Raw genomic sequence first — 24,252 nt, 5'->3', positions numbered from 1 at the left:
CAGACTAACGGACAAACGGAGAGGATGAACCAGAGCGTGGAGTCTGCTCTTCGGTGTGTGGCAGCCGAGAGACCAGCTTCCTGGAGCCGTTTCCTTCCCTGGGTTGAGTACTCCATCAATTCCATGGTCAGTTCCGCCACCGGCCTCTCACCATTTGAGGTTTCCCTGGGCTACCAACCCCCTCTTTTCCCCGCACAGGAGACGGAAGTGGCAGTTCCCTCCGTGCAGGTCCACCTCGACCGCTGCCGACGGGTCTGGGAGATCACCAGGACCGCGCTGCTCCGAACATCTGAGCGCGCCTGTCGTGGGGCCGACCGGCGCCGGGTTCCTGCGCCGACTTACCACCCTGGGCAGAGGGTGTGGCTCTCCGCGAAGGACCTCCCGCTTCGGTCCTCGGCCAAGAAGCTTAACCCCCGTTTCGTCGGACCTTTCGAGGTCCTGAAGGTACTCAGTCCGGCGGCCCTGCGTCTGAAACTTCCTGCGTCCATGCACATTCACCCCGTTTTCCATGTCTCCCGGGTTAAGCCCGTCTCCCTCAGTCCCCTGATGCCTCCAGCTCCTGATCCTCCGCCTCCCGAGATGGTGGATGGTCACCCCCAGTGGCAGGTCCGCCGGTTGATGGGCGTTCGACGGCGGGGTCCGGGGTTCCAGTACCTGGTGGACTGGGAGGGTTACGGCCCTTAAGAGCGGAGCTGGGTCTCCCGACAGCTCATCGTGGATCCCGGCTTGATCACTGACTTCCATCGTGCCCATCCTGGCGAGCCGGGTCGGCCTGGTCGCCGGGTGGCTCCCGTGGAGGGGGGGGTACTGTGAGGTTTTTGTCCGTTGCTCACCTACTCGCTCTGTTCCTTTAAGCCTACTCGCTCTGTTCCTTTAGTTTTCTGTTAATCAAGTGCATTCCCCTATTCACACGCTTCTTCCCATAGACGCCGTTTGATTGGTGCTTCCCCAACCACACGCTTGTCAATCTCATCCCGCAGCTGTCACAGCTTGTCAATTAAGCATTCCTTGATTATTTATACCCCGTTTCCCCATTCAAGTTTTGTTGGATCGTTTTGATATTTCATTAGCATTCGCCGTTCCTTCCTTGCCTGCTGTTTTTCCCTGTGTTTTGCCTCCAGGATATTCAAGAAGTATTCCGCTTGGACAACCAGTTTCCCGTGGCGACGCGCTCGCCCCTTTGATCCTACTCTCTTTACGCACAGCGCCTGGGTGAGTTTTTTATGACTGTCTTTGCTCCTATTCGTTTTTCGTGTGTTGGAAGACACTGAAGATATCCTGCTTTTTATCAGACTGTCACTCACCCAGTGTCAGCTTTTTTGGATTGTTCATTGGGATAATATTTGGCCTTAACATCGCTCTCTGTGTGAATTCACACCGAAGATATTATCACTTGGAATTGTATTGGGACTTCGCTCACTGTGTGTATTCACACCGAAGATATTGTCACTTGGATAATTATTGGGACTTCGCTCACAGTGTTTATTTGCACCGAAGATTCAATCACGTGGATTTGTGTTTGGGACGTTTACTCACAGTGTGTATATACACCGAAGATTCAGTCACTTGGATTACTCTGTTTTTGGGACAAGTCACTTCTCCTGTCACCTGCTCTGTTCCCAACTGTACTCTGAGCTAACCCGCTCCCTCTCTCCCTCTCGGTCCCGTTTACCACCTCGGAGATCTGCCGAGAGAAATCTGCAGAGCGGCTCTGACGTCACCGTCTGCTTCCCCAGACGAACCATCCCGGGAGAAGCTGCAGAGCAGCAACATTCATCTATGCTTGTATCCCAGTCTTTGTTTGTTCTCTACCAAGTTTATGCTGTTTATTTAGTGTAAATAAACAAGCCCTTGTTTTTGGCAACTCTGAATCAACTCTCTTGTGTCGTTGCGTTTGGGGTCGGTGTCAAACCATAACAAGAGGACCATGACTTTCCATGCAGAAGCTCACAGAGAGAGAGAGAGAGAGAGAGAGAGAGAGAGAGAGAGAGAGAGAGAGAGAGAGCTTCGACTGGACCGCACATTGAAACCGCAGGTTTGGAGAAGTCTCCCTGGATGCATTCAACTTCAAGATATCTGCAGCACTCGAGTAAACGACTATCGCTGATGGGTTTGCAATTGCACAGCTTATCCCTTCTTCCACCACCTCTCGTCTCAGTGGAGCAGGACTTGAGCTTGGCCCTCTCTTAGTTCAATACCACCAATGAAACAAATCTGTTTACCAAACGATTACCACCAACCATAGTTGTGTGGCATTAAAGTATCTTGTATCTTGTATCTTGTATGTTATTCACAGATGCAAAATAAAATCATAATTTATATTCTCCTTTTTTTTATTACAATTTACTCAAGCCTATAACAGACGCAATAGTTCTGACACTGGGAATACATACCCCCAAGTCCCTAGATACCAAGAACATGCAAATTGACCTTGTAGAAGTGGAGCAATCTTCTATCTTCATCTATTTGTTTCCTTCTTCTTAATTTCAGATATTGATTGAATAAGTGTATTTTTAGTCGACAACGGAAAATTGGGCAACGTTATATAGTCTTTATATGAAGAGCACGGTTACAGTAATACATCCGAGGGTTGAGGAGGATTGAGAGGCTTGAGCCTTTAGGTCATGGGTTTTCGATGCTAAGCTTGGGGCCTGTTTGAAGTGATCTGCCATTGCTGTCCTCTGTAATAATAATAATAATTAATTTTATTTCTAAAGCACTTTTCATTGTGAAACAAATGTATGCAGAGTTTCTTGTCCTCCTGATTAATGCAATGGTGTGTGTGCAGTCCCGGCGCCATGGGCGGGCATTAGGGGGCCGGGCCCGCCCACTGAGTCAGCTGTGCCCACCCTGGTAAAAAAAGATTTTTTTTTTTTTTCAATCAAAGTCAACTATCCAAATCCTTATTCGGGGACAGCCCTAGTGGGCACTGATGTCAACAACAACACTACTGACGCTAGCACAGCACTCTGTGAGAATTCGTTTTCTACCCTCAAGAACGTCTTTACAGAACATCGCCTTAGTATGCTTCATCGACGCAACTAAGGCCAATTTAATTCAGTTGGCATTTGAGAAGGACTTAACAAAAAAGTTCAGGAATGAGTGGAGGGGCAGTGTTTTAAGAAGATTTCACTCTGTCCCCAAACACCGCTTGCCTCTCTACTTATGATGGTGAGTAGCCTGTGGAGAAATTTTGTTTGCTTTTTTATGCACCTTATTTTTGTCAGTTCAGTTCAGTTTGTCAGTGAATTCAGAAGTGTTGAATAAATGGAGACTTTTCAAAGATATAGAATAGAATAGAATATAAATGTATTATCCTGAGGGAAATTTGACACTGCAAATCACTCAACATTAAACATTTAGACAGAACAAGTCACAAATAAGAATAACAAAACAAATGGCCTAAGAATAGAATAAAATGAAATAGAATAAAAATAGAATAAAAGATACAGTAAATAAATACAGTAAAAATATACTGAAGTCTACAGTAGGTGTAATATTGCACAGTGCTGTTTAAAAAGTAAGAGTCCAGGAAGATGGTAATTGTCATTCTGTGCTCAGTGATGCAGTGAGGCACAGTGATGCATTGTATTCATTGTATAGAATGAAGGACTTCCTGTGCCGTTCAGTGCTGCATTTAGGTAGTGTGAGCCTATAACATGCTCCTCCTGTCAGCCAAGTCTGTGTATAGTGGGTGGGAGGGGTTTTCCCTGATGGCCTGGAGCTTAGCAAGGTTCCTCCTCTCCGCCACCCTCGCTAGAGTCCAGCTCCACCCCAACCACGCTACTGGCCTTCTTGACCATCTTATCCAGCCTGTTTGTGTCCCCTGCTCTCAGTCCGCTGCCCCAGCAGGTCTGTTATATATATATCTGTTCAGTCTGTTTTTGTATAAGTGAAAGTTCTTAACACTTTGAGCGCCACGCCTGGTTTTCCTTTTTACCGGCTGAATGCCACCATCGGCGCCAATGTTAACGTTAATATCGCCTAATCTATGTTTTAAATTATGGCTATGTGTCTAATCTGCCCATCGCATTATCAAAGACTATTTTCCAGTCAGTGCTGTCAAGGCAGATTGTTTTTTTATCGCGTCGTTTCCGTTTCAGAGCAGTTAGAAAAGCCCCCGTTTTGATATAAAAAACAGCCCATTCTGGAGCATTCTATGAAAATCGTCTTTTAGTGGAATATTCCACAACGTTGATATTCGTCGGCCTTTTTATGAATCGTTTTCAAATAAACGCTAGATGATCAATATTATACGTGCATGCAAGCACATTACGGCCGCGCACGGATAATCGCCTCGTTGATTTCCTCTCGGACTTTTACAGTGAAACCGAAAGAAGACATTTCACAAAACAGCCTATATCTTCATCAAACTTACTCTGATTATCCTAACACTGATAACATAGAGTCCTTACCTGACATCAGATGGTATCCAACTGGTATATTCCAATTCCTGATCACCATTCGAAAAAATCGATACGTGTATGGATCCAACGCGATACTGTAGAACTCCATGATCAGCAGGGATCTGAGGTTCCAGAATGAACTGTGGTAACCCCGGCTGGATCAGTGGACTGGAAAATGTGGAGTACCGGATTTTTTCCCCCATTCATTTTCATTGAGCACATTCCAAAATCACTTATGTCATCTGGGAGACGACAGGGGGCGCTTTTTTCCACAGTGATCGCCGGCGCCGCTCGGCTATACTCGGGTAGGCTCGGGTGATGCAATAATTTTTCAGATCGCAAAAAAATAATAATAATAATAATTCTGAGAAATCTCGTGAGTGGCTTTCAACCACCTATAAAAAAACACAAGAAATCTCGTGAGTGGCACGGAAAGAGTTAAGATAGAGAGAAATTAGATTTTTCAATTGCCTCTCTGCTGTTTAGTTCAGCACCGTGGGCAGCGCCAAGCAAGCCACAGCGCCGCTGTCCCAGCTGAAACGTATAAAAGGGAACCTGTGTTGAAAAACCATTGTGCCCCCCCCGAGAAAATTTTATGCCCCCCCACTAATTTGTTTCTGCAGCCTGGTCTGTGTGTGTGTGTTGTGATGATCTCATTCAAGGAGCACTACACAAGCGCGCGCACACACACACACAGTTTGTTGTTTTTGTTCTATTAGTGATTTACACACTTTCTCAGTTGGTTCATTATAAAAGATACAAACCTGAAACCAAACGCACTTAAATGTTAAATAAAAGGACCACAGTAATGAGGCAGGAGGAACATATTTTTTTAATAATGGTAAAATTGTTATTTAAAAATGTGCCCCTAAAAAATATTTTTTGTGTGCCCCTAGTGAAAAAGCTTAGCGTACAGCCCTGTGCTTACCACTTGTATCTATTGCTATGTCCGCCCATCACAATCACGTGAGCTGTCTTAACGCCTGTTCCGTCTCCCTGTCTCCCTGTCCAGGAGTGTTGGACGTCCCGTGATGAAGACCGGGAGGATGCGACCCTCTCCTCTCTGCGCCTCTCCGGCTGTCTCGAAGTGCTGAAGACCGGGAGGATGCGACCCTCCATGCACCTCTCGCTGTCTCCAGCTGTCTCGGAGTGCTGAAGACCGGGAGGATGCGACCCTCCATGCACCTCTCGCTGTCTCGGAGTGCTGAAGACCGGGAGGATGCGACCCTCCATGCACCTCTCGCTGTCTCGGAGTGCTGAAGACCGGGAGGATGCGACCCTCCATGCACCTCTCGCTGTCTCGGAGTGCTGAAGACCGGGAGGATGCAACCCTCCATGCACCTCTAGCTGTCTCCGGCTGTCTCGGAGTGATGAAGACTGGGAGGATGCGACCCTCTCTGCGCCTCTCCGGCTGTCTCGAAGTGCTGAAGACCGGGAGGATGCGACCCTCTTACCTCAAATAGATCCGCTATCAGCTCCATCTTTAATCTTTCAAAATGTTCAGTTGCTATGTATGTGTGTGTTGGGCCGGCCTTTAGTATTTTAAAATAAAAAAAATTATAAAAACGGCTAACTTTTGACTATTCCATGTTATTGATGTGTTAATGTTTAAACAATGCATTTTCAACGCTCATGCTTTAATGATATGCGCTGATTAAACGTCTAGGCTAAATTCAGTCTAAAGTTGGGTGAAAAGTGAAAGTTTGGTAGACGTCTATGCCATGACGTTGAAACAACGGCTAAGCTTAAGCCTTAGATGTTCAAAACACGTCTAAGCTTAGCCGTTCAAAAAACGTCTAAGCTTAGACGTCTACCAAACTTTCACTTTTCACCCCACTTTGGACTGAATTTAGCCTAGACGTTTAAACGACGTCTAAAGTGGGGTGAAAAGTGAAAGTTTGGTAGACGTCTATGTCATGACGTTGAAACAACGTCTAAGCTTAGACGTTCAAAACACGTCTAAGCTTAGACGTTCAAAACACGTCTAGAATAGACATCTACCAAACTTTCACTTTTCACCCCACTTTAGACTGATTTTAGACGTCTATGTCATGACGTTGAAACAACGTCTAAGCTTAGACGTTCAAAACACGTCTAAGCTTAGACGTTCAAAACACGTCTAGAATAGACGTCTACCAAACTTTCACTTTTCACCCCACTTTAGACTGATTTTAGACGTCTATGTCATGATGTTGAAACAACGTCTAAGCTTAGACGTTCAAAACCCATTCTAGACCGAATTTAGCCTAGACGTCTATGGGCCATTTAGACGTCTTTTAAACGTCTATTCAACGTAAAATTGCTCAGAGGGAAAGTGGATACAAAAATACAAAAAACTCTCCTGGCCATTCTGAAATCCAAAACGATGTAGGTTAGAGTTATCCTATCCTCAAAATGAACTCTTATTTGAATTTGCCATTAGGAAGCGCATTATTTAGACACCTTGCATTATAGGATTTCCTTCAGATTCATGTTTGCACCCATGTCTGGCCAAGGGGTTAGAAATGGTCAAATCTGCCATTTTGAAATCCAAAATTATGTAGGTTAGTTATCCTATCCGAAAAAAGTCTGTATTTGAATTCCCCACAAAAAAAACACATTTTTAGACAACCCTCATGTTAAGATTACTTCAAATTCATGTTGGCACAAAAGTATGGCCACGACACGAGACCCTCTTCTTGGGACCAAGTAAGGTTTCGTCGATATATCAATGTACAGTTACGCCCACCCCGCCTACCCAACCCCCCCCCCCCACCAAACACCCAACCGCCGCCAATGTACAGTCCCCCCCCCCCCCCCCCACCTACCCAACCTCCTCCAATGTACAGTTTCTTCATCAAATGTCACTCTTTTTTTAGACTCTTTTTGTATCACAAACAGTACTGTATTTGTAAATCTGGTATGTCATAAATGTATGGATGTAGCAGTACTGTCTACAGGGGCGTAACTCCCACGGGGACATTGGAATGTGTCCCCCGCATTTTTTCAGAATGCAGTTATGTCCCCCCCCCTTCTGACTACCTGTCCTATTATTATGCAAAGAGGAGTAGATGGGGGTCGCATTCTTGCCCTTATCTAGAGCTAAACCAGCAGCAGTGACGACACCAGCAGTGTGTGTGTGTGTGTGTGCAGTGAGTGGTGCGTTCCTGAAATCAACTGGGATTGCACTCGCTATTTGCATATCAATAGCGCCGGTCGTCAGGTGTGTTAAATACGACCGGCGCTATTGATATGCAAATAGCAAGTACTTATCTGGGCTTGCATTTAGTGCACCCCCGTCCCATGAAGAACGCATGCCTACAGTGTGTGTGTGACATAGAAGAAGAAAATTATACTTAAAAGAATAATGTTTACCGATTACTCATCAGATATTCTAGACTCCAAACGTTTCATGATCGCAAATTGTTTTAATTGTTCTTCATTCTGTTCCCCCCGTTTTGTTGATAGATTATATGAAGACCAGAAGTCAAATGTATTCTGATGCCGGCAATGTTCATTCCACTAAAAGATAAAATAGGTTTTCTTGGTGTGAGAAACTCTTTTAACTGGATTGGAGATAAACATGACATTTCATTTTCTGCAGATGAAGTGGCAATTAGAAATGCTTGAAAGTGCTCTTTAGTTCACAGATGAGTTGGACCCTGTTTTTTTGGCACGTTCCTCTGGTTATTGCAGTGATCTCATGTTGAAAGAAGAATTTCAGCATGAGTTCATTTACTGCAGTGTTGTGTTTTGGGGGAATCAGGAGTAAGGATTTTGATTTGCTTCTTTAGAATTCTATGCTGTAGCTTTGTCACAACAATCCCACATTTGATTCACATGCTGTACACTTTAACAAGTTTGCTTGACTCCCATTTCTAAGAGCAATTTGCCATAGCAAAGACCATTACGTTACAAACTGCAGTATAACTCTGGTTAAAAAGATAAAAACCCAAAATATTTACATGAGGGGAAGACTATGAATAATTTGACCAATAATAAACATAACTTCTATTGATTGATTGATTGAAAAGTTTATTAACAGATTGCAGAATGGGTACAGTACAGTACAGCTCAATACATACAATTGTTAAGAGGATGCAGACCTGAGAAAGACCTTCGTCTTGTTTCCATCAGGGTCCCCCATTTTCAATTCATCATATGACACACATGACATACAGATAGACAGTACTGCTACATCTATACATTTATGACATACCATAGCTTTTGTTGTTGTTGTTGTTGTCATATTCAATGGAAGTATTGTAACATCCTTGTATTGTAAATACATTTCACAATGGGAGCCATCAGAGATGAAAGGCGTTCCTACTGGTTTAGAGGAGGATAATTGTTTTTTGGTTGTTTGAACCCTGGAGATCTCTGAATGCAATGGAAATTCTGTATGTATGAGCTCAGTGTGTCGTTTACATGGAGAAATGGCGCCACCGCCTGGGAAAATGCGGTATTGCACCCCTGGTATTAAAAAAAAAAATCGAGGTAGAGAGGGGGGGGGGGACCCCCCTAACCCCCCCCCAGCGACGTCACTCGCCACGCCCACAAATCTGTCCCCGGCACACCTGGAGAGAGAGTTACGCCACTGACTGTCTATCTGTATGTCATATTATGTTATTGATGAATTGAAAATGGGGGACCCTGATGTAAACAAGACGAAAGTCTTTCTCTGGTCTGCATCCCCTTAACAATTGTCTGTATTGAGCTGTACTGTATTGTACTGTTAAATAAAGTTTTCATTCATTCATTCACCCATTCTGCAATATAACAGTTTCAATCAATCAATCAATCAATCAACGCATTATACATTTCCGAGTTGACGAGGACCGTGCGAACGCACCATCAGACTGAAACGTCAACAACCACAACCCGCCAAATTCTAACCATTCCCCCACTCCCAGTCAGACCAGTCAGAGGAAGCCAAAACGTACACGGACCTAGTTGGGTTGGTTGGCGATACCATCTAACTAGTTGGCTATTTACTTTATGTACACGTCTGGTGAGCTTCTCTAGTTCATGTTCGAAACGTTACGTTACCTATACAACTGTGATAGCTGGCTAATATTATTAGCTTACTAAAGTCGTGGCTAAGTTATTAACTTCTGTCATCGTTCAGACGTCCGGGAGAAAGAACGATGTGGAACGACGTTGAACTTCTAACCAACGAGGACACCAACACTATTCGGTTTTGCAATGTTTCCAGAGAGGAAAACAGTGGCTTGTATCAAGTGGATACATTGGTCAAACTTTCTACTGCTGAAAAGGTAACGTTATGATGGGGTTGTGGTCTTGGCTTATAAGATAAGATAAGATATTCCTTTATTGATCCCCTTGGGGAAATTCAGGCATCATAGCAGCATGGGGGGGAGGGGGGAGGGGTACAGGTAGTAAAACAACACAGTATACAGGTAGTAAAAGACAACACAGGCAGTGTAAACAATTTGATCAATATGGTCAATATAATTTACTATCTGACTAGCTGAGGAACCCTATATATCACAGAGCTAGCTCTGACCAGAACTATCATTACATTACTGAATCTGGTCAGAGCTATTATCATGTTGTGCCAGATTCAGGAATGCTAGTTCTGGTAGTCCCTACCCAAAGCTGTAAAGGAATAATGTGAATCACTACCCACCTTCAAAAACACACTCAAAAAACACCTACGGGAGACTGCAATTCGAAACTGGCCCATACAAATGTCCTAACCCAGTTGTACAGTAAATGACCAAGTATGGCTTTGTCAGTATTCCAGTGTACAGTGTCCCCCCCCCCCCCCCACCTCCAATGTACAGCCCCACCCCACTCAACCCCACCCCACCTATCCAACCTCCTACAATGTACAGTTTCTACGTCAAATGTATACACTCTTTTTCTGGACACTTTTTGTATCACAAACAGTACTGTATTTGCAAATCTGGTATGTCATAAATGTATAGATGTAGCAGTACTGTCTATATGTATGTTGTGTATGTCATATGTTATGATGAATTGAAAATGGGGGACCCTGATGTAAACAAGACTAAAAAGTCTTTCTCTGGTCTGCATCCCCTTAACAATTGTATGTATTGAGCTGTACTGTACTGTACCCATTCTGCAATCTGTTAATAAACTTTTCAATCAATCAATGGTCAGAGCTAGCTCTGTGATCTATATTGTTTATTACATGGCGTTTTAACATTAGCCAAAATGCTTGATTGTGATTGGTCAATAGCGCTCGGCTAAGCTTTACCATTATGCACAGCTGCACTACATCAGGTGCAATCAAGTCCACACACCTGCCGGCGATGACAGAGGAGCCACAGAACAACTGTCTGCATTTGATCTCGTCTTGTCGATGGTGTAAAATGAATTACGTATTGTTAGTAAGTTAGCCCTGTAATAAGCGGGATAATGTATAGCTATACTCTGTCATTGTCGCAAAATAATTGACCTTCACTGCGTTTAGAACAGTGTCGGTCAATTATTTTGCGACAATGACCTCGTAGCTATACATTATCCCTTACTTAATCACTTATGAGCCATGTAATACATTCATAGTGTGTAGTTCCATTGCATAGTATAAGTAGCCTATCTATAGGCATGTAAGACTCTTTTGTCAATGGGATTGGGTTTCTTCATTGAGCGCTTAGCCTTATCATTAGGGCACAAGTATATTGTGTTTTTATTATAAATCATAATACAAAAAAACGTAATACTAGGACAAGTCCGACAAGAAACCTCCAGAAACGACTACCATAGTGTCTTTACCTGTATCACTGTACATATTAACACTACAACTCTGTACATACTACATCTGATTAACACTATACCCAGTAGTACTAATACACATTATGTATTGCTGTTGCACTTTACTATTCTACAGCTAATCACACAACCCACAAGGGTATGCGATTCAACACAAACCACCATTGACCTCATTTTGACCTCTGACAAGTCCATGATCTCCAGTAAAGGGGTGATAGCATGCGGGTTAAGTGATCATTATATGATTTTCTGTACCCGCAAAAAGCTAAAACAGAAGGCCGGCTGTCACAAAACAGTCACATCTAGAGACCTCAAAACTTACTCTAGAGAGGCCTTTAACCTAGAACTGGGGAGCTTGGACTGGTCAGATGAGCTCAGTGGTACACGGGTTGAAGAAACATGGCTTGGATTCAAAACCAAATTCACAGCAATACTCAACAACATGGCACCGATAAGAACCACCAGGGTTAAAAATCGCGCTGAGGCATGGATGCACACTGAAATACTGGCCGCTATGAAAACCAGAGACAAAAAATGCTCTGAACTTCATAAAAGTCAGACAAAGCTTTCCAAAAGCTCAAACAGTGAACTCCAAGCCCACGTGGTTGAACTAAAAATCCAAAGAAACAGACTAAGAAATGACGTAAACACCATGATCAGAACCGCAAAAAGAAATTTCATCAACGACAAAACTGAGGAAAACAAAAACAAACCCCGCGAACTTTGGAAATTACTCAATAATCAACTAGGCTGCAGTAAAAAACTTAAAACCAGATTCTCAAACATAAACATAAAGACGGACAACACGCTCATCACAGACAAGCTGGATGTAGCCAATTACTTAAACATCTTCTTCACAAACATAGCCACAACACTGGTAAACAAACTACCCTCCCACTCAGGGCATTATGGGGTAGAACACATAGTAGCATACTACAAAAACCTAGGGGTCCACAAAGACGACTTCAAACTTGAAATGGTAACAACCGATGAGGTACTCAAAAAATTGAGCGCCCTCCAACCTAACAAGGCCACTGGCCATGACAACATCCCCTCCAAATTCCTCAGAGACGCAGCAGCCGCCATCACCCCAGTCATCACACACATAATAAACCTCTCTATAAGACAGGGGCACGTCCCCAAGGACTTCAAAATTGCGAGAGTGACCCCTCTACACAAAAAGGGCAGCAAATTAGACCCAGGCAACTACCGCCCTGTTTCTATTCTTACCTCCATCTCGAAAGTCATGGAGAAAATAGTCTACGAACAGGTCGAAAAGTACCTGGCGGAAAAAAACCTAATCTACGAATTCCAATCTGGCTTCAGAACGTCCCACTCCACTGACACATGCCTCCTCTATTTGAACGACCACATCAAACAAGAGGTGGACGCTGGCAAATACTGCGGCATGGTCATGCTGGACCTACAAAAGGCCTTCGACACTGTCAATCACTCCATTCTAATGGACAAGCTAAAAGCAATTGGTTTTGATAGCCTATCAGTGAGCTGGATGCAATCCTACCTGGAGGGGAGAGAACAGATGGTAGAGGTAAACGGTACTCTATCCCCCCCCCTCACAGTGAGCTGTGGTGTTCCACAAGGAAGCATACTAGGACCGCTACTCTTCCTAATTTATGCAAATGACATGTCGTCAGCCTGTGACTGCAACTTGTTCCTGTTTGCGGACGACTCAGCCCTGCTGGTCTCTGACAAGAACAAATTGCAGGTTGAAAAAACCCTCAGCACGGAACTAGGCAAAATCTGCATATGGCTCGCTGATAACAAACTATCATTACACATGGGCAAAACAGAGTCCATTCTCTTCGGTTCAAATAACAAACTCAGCAAGACCAACGGATTCTCAGTTACAGTGGGTGACAATATTGTCACAAGGAAAGACGAAATTACCTACCTGGGTTCCATCCTAGAGGCAAATCTTTCCTGTGACAAAATGGCATCCAATGTAATAAAAAAAGTCAACCAACGAACTAGATTCTTGTACCGGATCTCCTCTCTGGTAAACAAGAATACCCTGAAGACTCTGGCAGGAGCACTCATTCAAGGGTACTATGACTATGCGTGCACCTCATGGTACCAAAGCACCTCAAAGGCGCTTAAAACAAAATTACAAACATCACAAAACAAACTGGTCAGACTACTACTTGACCTGAACCCCAGAACCCACCTCACCCCTGCCCACTTTGCCAACCTAGGATGGCTTAGAGTAGACGACAGAGTACAGCAACTTGCAATGGGCCTGGTCTACAAGATACACTATACGACCGGGGTGCCCATGTACATGTCAAAATACTTCCCAAAGGTCAGTGAATACCACAACCACTACACCAGAGGAAGCTCAACAAATCATGTTAAACCCAGATTCGGCTCAAACAAGGGACTAAACACGTTTCGCAATTATGCCACAACAATGTGGAACGCCCTACCCAAAGCTGTAAAGGAATGTGAATCCCTGCCCACATTCAAAACCGCCCTTAAAGAGCACCTACGGGAGGCTGCAATTCGAAACTGGCCACCGTAAATGCCCAAAACCCCCACCACCTCCTAATAGACAGTCTCCTCCCCACCGCATGTATATATTCCCTCCCCGCCGTATGTATATTTCCCTCCCACCCACCCACCCCCTCCTAATGTACAGTCCCCTCCCCATCATATGTATATACTCTGTCAGGATCTAGGGGTAACAGTACTGTATATTTGAATACCGCCTATGTCACAAATGTATCAGTACTAAATACCTATATGTCCCTATGCCATAAATGTCATGTATGTTGTGTATGTCATAAATGTCTATATGAATTGAAAATGGGGGACCCTGATGGAAACAAGACAAACGTCTTTCTCAGGTCTGCATCCCCTTAACAATTGTATGTATTGAGCCGTACTGTATTGTACCCATTCTGCAATCTGTTAAATAAAGTTTTCATTCATTCATTCATTCATTCATTCATACTGTTACATTTGCACTCTGGTTGAATGCCAAACTTATTTTCATTCTACCGTACTTGTGCTGTATGATGACAATACATTTGAATCGAATCTAAAAAAAAATTATAATAATAAAGGCATGCTTGCTATAATAGTTCATTACCTCACAACACATAGGCTTGAATATATTCATATATATCCATGACGGCAGTGATTGAAGAGGTTACTGGGATGTCTTTACTCACAGGTGCCGTCCAGTCCCAGTCTCTACTCCTCCAGTGGTTCAAATTGTAGCGTTATTGTCGCAGACAGAACAGTCGTCTTGTTTGACCAGAGCTATCAGACCACCTTGCTTCATCTCCACTTTGGTAAGCACCCATATAATGTGTTGTTTATTCTTTTTTGTTTTTGTTTTTAACCTTTATTTAACCAGGCAGGTCTATTGAGAACAAATTCTTATTTACAATGACGGCCTGGCGAGAAGACAAAAGGGCCTCCTTTTTAAAAATAAAATTGGTAGATTTTTTATTTGTTTGTTCTACCGGGCAGTCCGGTAGAGGGAGAGAGGAAGAACGGCAGACAGAGTGGGGGGGAGACATTCGGCAAAGGACGCCGGGTCCGGGAATCGAACCCGGGTCGGCCGCTTCGCAGCCCGATACATGGTGTGCTACTAGAGCGCCCACAAAAAGGGCCTCTTGAAGGGTAACAGGGAAAGGCAGGGGGGGGAATAGAAAAGAAACAAACGATACATACATCACAGAGGTAAGGGAAATAATTAAAACACACAACTAAATAAAATGACAAGGTATGTAATGCATGAAGCAGAACAGTCAAATTACAGTTAAAAGGCTGGGTGACAGTTGCAGGTGTGTGTGTAAACAACTCTACGATAGAGTCCTTACAAGTAGTTGGGGGGATCAATTTGTCCATTTTCAAAGTCTTATGCATCTCGTTCCAACTGCTGCGAGCAGCTAATTGTTCCCTGTAAAGGTCACTTGAATGGCTCCTATTTACCTATATACTGTACCTTATACTATAGCCGACCCATATAACTCTGTATGACAGCATGTACAATGAATTTCCCCAAGGGGATCAATAAAGGAATATCTTATACAGTGTATATAAATGTATATATACCGTGTATATATATATCCATATCTGTCTGAATATACCTGCATACAATCCTTCTATATACCTACTTATACACCTGCATAGCACATATAACTATGTCTGTACATACCTGCAGAAAATTTATCCTTTTACATATCTGTACCTACTATATCTATATCTGTACATATTATCTACTCTATATGCTGCCTGCCAGTATGACTTACTACCATAGTTATATTAATACTACAACTAAGATATGATACGATATTCCTTTATTGATCTACTATACTCGGTAGTACAAATTTATATATTTTATACCCAGTGTAATCACCTGTACTTTATATATTACTATTGCACTTTACTGTTACATTTGCACTCTGGTTGGATGCCAAACTTATTTTCATTGTACTGTACTTGTGCTGTATGATGGCAATACACTTTAATCTGATCTAGTCCTGCATCCTAAGTAAGGCACAGAGGAAGCATGTTCTGGGTAATTGTTTGTGTGGCTTTCGGGTGGTATTGTTTTAGTTTTTTTGCCTAGTCTCAGCAAGTGTAACATCATTTGATTGCTTGATTTTTTTTCCAGATACTGATGTGGACGCTGTGGATGTCTGTCTGGAGAGCCAGTTTTTGGTAGTCTGTGAAAGGAATGGAAATATTCATCTGATCTATGTTCCGCAGAAGAGGATCCTTTTCACCAGGGTATGTAATGTGGTCAACCTAAAATAAGATAATGGGGAAATTCAGGCATCATAGCAGCATGGGGGAGGTGAGGTACAGGTATGGGCAGGGTAATAGTAGAAGACATAAATATAGGCAATAAAATTATGGTACGGTAGAAAAGTTTAAATAAGCAGTGTAGACAATATAATTAACTGAATATAAGCATAATGAGCAAGTAGGCATTGTAAACAAAGGTGCAGATGATGGTCTCTATGCCCTATCAGCCTCTAGACCAGGGGTCGGCAATAGGCGGCCCGCGGGCCGACATTGGCCCGCCAGCAATAATTTCTGGCCCGTCAGTTTATTTTGAGAATATGGTATTTATTTTACGCACGGGAAATATTCACTTGTGACGCCAGAGTGTCTTTGTGAAGCTATATCTATGTCTGTCACTATAGCCAATTGAAATGCTAGAAATGGTCACATGGACTGGGAGCACCAATGGAATAGTCCCACCGGGCCGCGTGTATATTTTCCCTAACGCACTTTCACTTCCGCGTTCGGGATGCGAGCGATTAACGTTAGCAAAAATGTGTGCAAAAACAAAACAAACGTCTTTTGGATAGCTTCTTTGCAACAGGGTAATACCAACTGAGGAGCCAGAAGAGGAGCATACGACCTCCAAGACACATAAAGCTTCTTTTAATAAACAAGAGTCATACTTAAAATACGGGTTTATCGCAACAGGTCGGTGATTCTTGCGTGCCGAGGTCCTCTCTGCATAATATGTGGCGACAAGATGGCAAACGAGGCAATGAATGATGACAACTGTGTTCAAGTTGGCAGATAAAGTAGCTGCATGCAACGCCAATCTGGAATTGGAGGGCGGCGAGTGGATATTTGACATGTTTCAAACATTAGCAGGGATTTTGGAGGACTGAAACAAGCCCAGGGCAGTTATGGTGAGTCGTGTTTTCATGCATTCTGATCTGCTGTTCATCACTCGCCGCGGTGATCTGCAACAGCTGATCTGCTGTTCATGAATGACTGAATGAATGAAAACTTTATTAACAGATTGCAGAATGGGTACAATACAGTATACGGCTCAATACACACAATTGTTAAGGGGATGCAGACCAGAGAAAGACGTTTGTCTGGTTTACATCAGGGTCCCCCATTTGCGAGTGCATCATGCTCGCTTATGCCTGTATTTTTTACTGTTGTGAAGCACTTTGAACTGCAACCTCTGTATGAAAAGTGCTATATAAATAAAGTTATTATTATTATTATTATTATTATTATTATTATTATTATTATTATTATTATTATTATTATTATTATTATTATGTGTATGCACCGGCCGCGGTGCTGCATTTTTCACTATCATTATATTAAATTAGACATTGTTTTTGGTCCTGGCCCGCCATTCAATTGCTTGGGGAAAGACCTAATTGCCGACCCCTGCTCTAGACCCTCATCTCTTGCTAAAATAGTCTGTGTTAAAGCTTTCCCAAGAAAATATGTAATATATAAAAATCCCTGCGGGATTTCATTGGGATATCTAATCCTAGTGGGACCACTGTGGGACTCTGTTTCGGGGAAAATAGCAGTAGTCAACGAATTGTGCCACGATGTTGTTTGTAAATTGTTGTCAGCTAGTGAAACCGGTTTTATCTGACATGCCCCGAGTGGGAGTTGAACCCCGGTCTCCCGCGCCGCGGGCGACATCGCAGACCACTATACCAAGAGGTGAATTCACTTCTTGTTAATGAGTGGATTCCTCTGGGGAGTGAGTTTACTTGCAGTACCGCTTAATGTCCACAGCCACTTCACTATACACAGTCCATCGTGACTGTGGATAGACACGCGGTACCTCCGTTACACTAGCTAACATTACGTTATAGCATAAAAAGCTATCTGTAATGTTATCTAACATTAGCAGCTGACTTGCTTGTCAATCAACTTTCTTCACTTGCAAAATGATCTTTTAAGCTGACAAATGTCATGTGTGTAATTCGTGGCACAACTTGAACGGGATAAAAAAATATATATATATTTGTCTCCATTGACTACCGTACTTTCTTTCCGAAATAGGGTCGCATGGTGGTTAGTGGAAGGGGAGGGACCTCACCTCTATGGCAGGCGATGGCCTAGAATAATAAGAGGATCTGTCTGTGTTGTCATGGAAACGTTTCAAAATGTCTTCCTAACTGGGAGACAAATCACACTGTAAGAAGTAGCATTGTGTCTTTGTGCTGAATAATTTTTGCGAGAATGTTGGGGCTGTGAGCTCATCCTCTTATAGCATGGTGACGACAGAATCATGAGATATTCCAATGTGCCTTACATTAAAGCCCAGATTATCACTCCAAATGTAAACAAAATGTAGCCCCCCACCACCATCATCCGAAAACGGTGTAGGCATTTATTTATTTTAATAATAAAGGTTTTACACCCCTTGGTCGGTTAGTTTGCGGACAGGTTTTTTCACAAAATGTAGTTTGAACTAATACAAAGTTAAATTCAGGTTTTTTGTAATCAGAATTCTCTATTACAACGTGTCTCTCCCCACTACCCTCTGGCAGCCACAAGCCTTTTCTTAATCGTAAGCAATCCCCAAACTACCAACTCTTGAGTGGTTTGTTATAAGGTGAGAATGTAGTTTGACCAAAGACAGGAAAACAATATTTAAAAAAGAAAATGTTATTGAAGGCATAGTTTTGTTTTTGGAATCCTAGCTCTATTTCTTACTTACCAATGACGGTGTTTATCAAAAGACTCCTTTCTCGGCACAATCCATGCCGCTCCTCACACTAGCTCCGGATAGTTAGCCACGATCCAATGCAAAGTCAATGGGGTCAAGCTGTCCTGTTTGTACTGTATGAGCTTGTCATGTACAAAGGTCTGATGACCATATAAAATATACCTGGAGCGGGCTGTACATGAAACCAGCCCGTCCAGTGAGTGCTTTAACACTATAGGGACCGTCCACGTAGGGCTGGGCGAGATAACGATAAATATCGCGATATATTTTAATAATCTGATCCTGATAATCCTGATGAATTGAAAATGGGGGACCCTGATGTAAACAAGACGAAAGTCTTTCTCTGGTCTGCATCCCCTTAACAATTGTGTGTATTGAGCTGTACTGTATTGTACCCATTCTGCAATCTGTTAATAAAGTTTTCAATCAATCAATCAATCGATATCGAATATCGAAAAAAAAAAAATCGACAGTGGACAGACTTGTCTTTCTTGCCTGCAACTTAAAGTAATGGCTTTGCTTGTCCAAATGACAATACTGACCAAATTGAGATTTATTTTTCTCTTGTCCATTTATTTTGTTTGCTTTCTAATTTAAAATACAGTTTGAAACCGTCTGTACACGGTAGGCTATGTGTGCTAGCAGAGCTAGACTCCAGTCACGAGTCACGGTGCACATGTGCGGTGGTTTGTCCACCAAAAAAGCGCCAAAAGATAGAAAATAAACTAGCAGAGCCAGAACTGTTCAACTCCCCTGGAGCCACAGCCAGCAGAGAAGCCGGTTTACTTTCGCTTTTAAACCAGCTGCAGCCTGAGAACTGGAGTGTGAGGGGATGTAACACTAAAGATGGCGGCAACGACAAAAAATTGCTGCAATCTGTTGTTTAAAATATATATATATATATTTTTTTTTACTTATAACAATTTCGATAATTATCTATCGAGAAATATGATAACATTATCATATCGTTATCGCGATATGATTTTTTGCCATATCGCCCAGCCCTACGTCCACGAGTTAACTCGTGATTCGATTCCATGCGTTGTGGACCAGAGCCACGAGTTAACTCGTGGCGAGTTGTTATTGTTTTATTCCATATTTATAACGCTATTAACACTTTCTATGCCACTCATGAGTTTTCTCGGAATTATTAATATCTCGTTGAAAGCCACTCATGAGATTTCTCAGATTTTTTATTTTTTTTAGTGATCTGAAATCATATTGCATCACGCGAGCCTACCCTAGTCTACCCGAGAGCCGCCGGCGATCAGATGTGGAAAAAAGCGCCCCCTATCGTCTCCCAGATGACATAAGGGATTTTGGAATGGACTCAATGAAAATGGATGAGGAAAAAAATCCTGTACTCCACATTTTCCAGTCCACTGATGCAGCCAGGGTTACCACAGTTCATTATGGATCCTCTGAGCGCCGCGGATCATGAAAATCTACTGTATGCACGTTAGATCTATACACTTATCGATTTCTTCGAATGGTGATCAGGAATTGGAATATACCAGTTGGATACCATCTGATGTCAGGTAAGGAATCTATGTTATCAGACTCATTTTGATGAAGATATAAGCTGTTTTGTGAAATCGGTTTTACTGAAAAAACCATGAGGAAATGAACAAGGCTATTATCAGCGCGCGGCTCGAATGGGCGTGCGTGTACGTATAATATTGATCATCTAGCATTTATTTGAAAACTATTCATAAATAGGCAGACAAATATCAACGTTCTGGAATATTCCAGTAAAAGACGATTACCCGGTATCATAGAATGGCCCAGAATGGGCTGTTCTTTACCTCAAAACGGGTGCTTTTCAAAATGCTCTCAAACGGAAATGAAGCGATAAAAAACCAATCTGCCTTGACAGCACTGACTGGAAAAGGATTATTTGATAAGCGACGGGCAGATTAGACACATAGCCATAATTTAAAACATAGATTAGGCGATATTAAGGTTAACATTAAAGTGGATGGTGGCATTCAAGCGCTAACTCTGGCGCCACCTGGTGGCACTGAAAGTGTTAACGTCCGCGATCGAGATGCATGACCTACCCACATATTTGATTTTTTTGAAACATGCAATACCGGCCGGATCCGCTTAGGGGCGCCATCGCTCCACTGCAGTATCATTGAGGGCATTTGAAAAAAAAAATCTTTTCACTGTATGTGGGCGTTTCATATGAGCCTCGGTTCCAAACGAACACCCTCCATCTTTGATCACGTTACCGATCGCATATATCTCAGCCTGGAATAATGGGATTTATGATTAGCCAATGGACATATCGATCTACCAGATTCAGATGACTAATGACGAAATGCTGCCGGCGATCACATGGCCTGACGGTAGGATACTATTCCCCCAAATTACAGCTGGATTGGACATTGTTTTAAAACCTAACGTGATCGATCACTGACATTGGCTACCTGAACGCACACTGTATTGCTAATCAATAATACTAATCGGCATTCCCCGCCGCCCCCATTTCATCCATAGATGCTCTGTAATAGTCCGGATGCTACGCAGTTTGTTTTATTTCATTCGTATATATACAGCAGAAATGGCGTTTGATATAACGCGCCAACGTTTAGCCTATTATCTAGTTTCCTGGAAAAAAGACGAGACGAAAAGCGCGATAAACCTTATATTCACGACGCTATAAAATGACAACCAACCGATGGATTTTTATTTTCTTTAAGCCATTATGAAGGCACGGTTTATGCACTCAAGTGACAATGAGAATGGACAGATAGCAATACTATAAATTATATATATAGCTCTTAGAAAGTACATAGTTTGTAAACAAACCTCTGTCCTCTGAGGCATAAATCGCCGCAAGACTGTGGTCGCCAAAGTGTTAAGCACAGGTCCCGGTAGCCTGAATACTTTCGACAACAAATGTTTGTTTTCCGCGTCTCTGATTGGCCAGGTCATTTCTGGTCATGTGACATGTACGCCCAATCGTGGGACCGCAAGTGTCTACACTGGTTAAGCTTAGGCACTCTTTCAAAGTTGGTTAAGGTTAGAGTTTGTCTTAGAGCATGGCGATAGAACGCCAGGTAGTTTGCAGGCTGTTAGACCCGGAAATGGGCGCAGAACTTGCTGTCCCACGATTGGCGCACATGTCACATGACCTGGCCAATCAGAGCGCAAAACTCTCACGCGGAAACAAACATTTGTTGACGAAAGTATTCACGCGTCCCGGTAGGCAAGTAAACAAACAAATGCGTTTTCCAAAAGTAAATGATATTTATTATAATGCAAGAGGGGAATGAAACTCAACAAATAGAAAAACAGGGAAAAGGGTAAGGGGAGAACAAACAAGGTAAGTATTAATAAAGTAAACTAAATCAGCGTCCACAGACACTAACCAACTAGCCAGAGGTTGGTACTGGGAACCACCCAGCAAACGTAGCAAAAGTACAAGTCCACACAAAGTGGCAAGGGCATACAGTTTACTAACATATATATATATATATATATATATATATATATATATATATATATATATATATATATATATATAGTTCCACTTAAATGGAACAGTGGCACATGGCAGTTGAGTATCACTCCACACTCAGTGGAAATAGGCACAGAGGCCAACAAGAGAATACTCACTCAAGTAGGGAAGTGGCACAGAGGCCAACAATATATATATATAAATATATGGTAAATAAGCACAGTATCGTTCCACAACAATGGCAACCCCACTCCACTCTGGTCACTGGCAAATGACAGAATGAGGTGCCAGGATGTGTGTGTCCTGTCAGCCTGATTGCTTTTACCAACGCATTCGTGTTTCCGTGTCTCTGATTGGCCAGGTCATGTGACATGTACGCCCAATCGTGGGACCGCAAGTTTCTACACTGGTTAAGCTTAGGCGCTCTTTCGAAGTTGGTTAAGGTTAGAGTTTGTCTTAGAGCATGGCGATAGAACGCCTGCCCTGATTCCAAACTCTAACCTTAACCAACTGCGAAAGAGTCGCCTAAGCTTAACCAGTGATAAACTAGGCGTTAGGTAGTTTGCAGGCTGTTCGACCCGGAAATAGGCGCAGAACTTGCCGTCCCACGATTGGCGCACATGTCACATGACCTGGCCAATCTGAGCGCAAAACGGGAACCCGGAAACACGAACGCGTTGGTAAAAGCATAGACGCCCTGTTAGGCTTTATCCACCCGCCCCTCGAGGCTGCTGCCGTCAGCTGCCACCCATCATGCAATCAGCACTCTTCAGTGTAGGGACGGGCGGCACCTGACAAAGAAAGGAAGGAACAGGCATTAATACCATGACACGCACCACATACAATTAACACATATTACATATACTAACCTGATGTTTACATGGTGTTACAAATATGGCAATAATGATAATGAACAACCCATGTACGTGACAGAGCTTGACTGAAGCTCATTGAAATTTACTCCACAGTGCACACAAAGTAGATTTCAGTCCACTTCAGTCAGCTTGTACAGAAAGGAGCTTGGCCCCATTGACTTTGCATTGGTTACTTTATTGCTAGCCGGTGCTACCTACTGAAAATGTTAGTAGCACCAGCACAACATTTAGCAGGATTACTTGGCAAAACGCAGTCACATTTCATTCCATATAAGTATTCAGCCCCTCCCTAGTGTACTGACGGTGCTCTCTCAGTCAGTCAATAGAAAGACATTAGCAGTGTTACGGTACGTCAATAGGACGCCATGATATTCCATTTGAAATGTTCTCAGTGTGCACTTTTGCGACGGTCCTTTAGCATCCAGAAGTCTGTTTATAGTGCTGTGCCGACGCAAGAGATTTTACTATTTGACTAACTATTTTATTGCATTGCACTATTTGACTCCGTCTATTCTATTTTACTCTTTTTATTACTGTCTATTTTAAAACTGCCATGGAATTAAACCGTAAACAAAGAGGCCTATTGGGATGTTAGATCCTAATGTGAAAAACTGTGATGTGTGATTTGGTGCTCTATGCCTTACCTTGACCTTGTCTATTTTGCTGCTATACCTATTTTATGCTCGTTTCATATGTAAAGCACTTTGAGCTGCAATTCTTGTATAAAAGGTGCTATACAAATAAAGTTATTATTATTATTATTATTATTATTATTATTAAATCTGTCCCTGTTCCTGCTTCGTAGTGTTACTGTGCTTTACGAGTGCTTCATGGTCACTTTGTGGTCTTGTGGTAACTGTTTGGCCATACTGAGAACAGCCGATTCAATACAATACATTCCTGTATTTGCAATATCTCAGCCATTGAGTCACGACTAGCCATTCCTGTGGGAAGAAGTCTACTGGACCACTGTCTGAAGGGCACCAGCCAGAATGCTTGGGACAACTCTGTTTGTGTTCAACAGACGGGCATTAGAGCTGCACTATTTATGATTATACAACGGCATGCAAATTTCTCGATTCTGATTGGCTGAAAGTCAATTTACACGTATGTATCTGTCACAATTCCACGCTCTTGGTCCCAGGACCCGCCCACAACCGAATCACTATCACTCCGCCGTTCGACTTTGTAGAGGGAGCGGAGAGGGGAGGAGAGGAGAGGGGACAATAATCTTTACAAATGGATATGTTGATAGTGTCATAACGACTAAATATAAACAGA

General features: G+C 42.8%; 1 protein-coding gene across 4 annotated transcripts in view; it reads left to right on the top strand.

The window, feature by feature from the left end:
• Nucleotides 1–9,323: 9,323 nt before the first annotated feature.
• kntc1 (kinetochore associated 1) overlaps nt 9,324–24,252 on the top strand; it is a 193,764-nt gene continuing 178,835 nt past the window's right edge. For 2 of the 4 annotated variants that reach the window (XM_084323935.1, XM_084323933.1), the window contains exons 1-3: nt 9,324–9,661; nt 14,338–14,458; nt 15,790–15,905. In XM_084323935.1, coding sequence (XP_084180061.1) covers nt 9,533–9,661; nt 14,338–14,458; nt 15,790–15,905 — 366 coding nt within the window. In that variant the 5' untranslated portion in view covers nt 9,324–9,532. Of the gene's footprint in view, nt 9,662–14,337; nt 14,459–15,789; nt 15,906–24,252 lie in introns of those variants that run through there. The other 2 variants (XM_084323934.1, XM_084323936.1) reach the window with 2 other exon arrangements.

Source organism: Notolepis coatsorum, assembly GCF_963971535.1.
Source record: "Notolepis coatsorum genome assembly, chromosome: 10".
Lineage (NCBI taxonomy): Eukaryota > Metazoa > Chordata > Actinopteri > Aulopiformes > Paralepididae > Notolepis > Notolepis coatsorum.
Note: the sequence above shows the minus strand (reverse complement) of the source record. Positions and strands in the feature narration are given on the sequence as shown.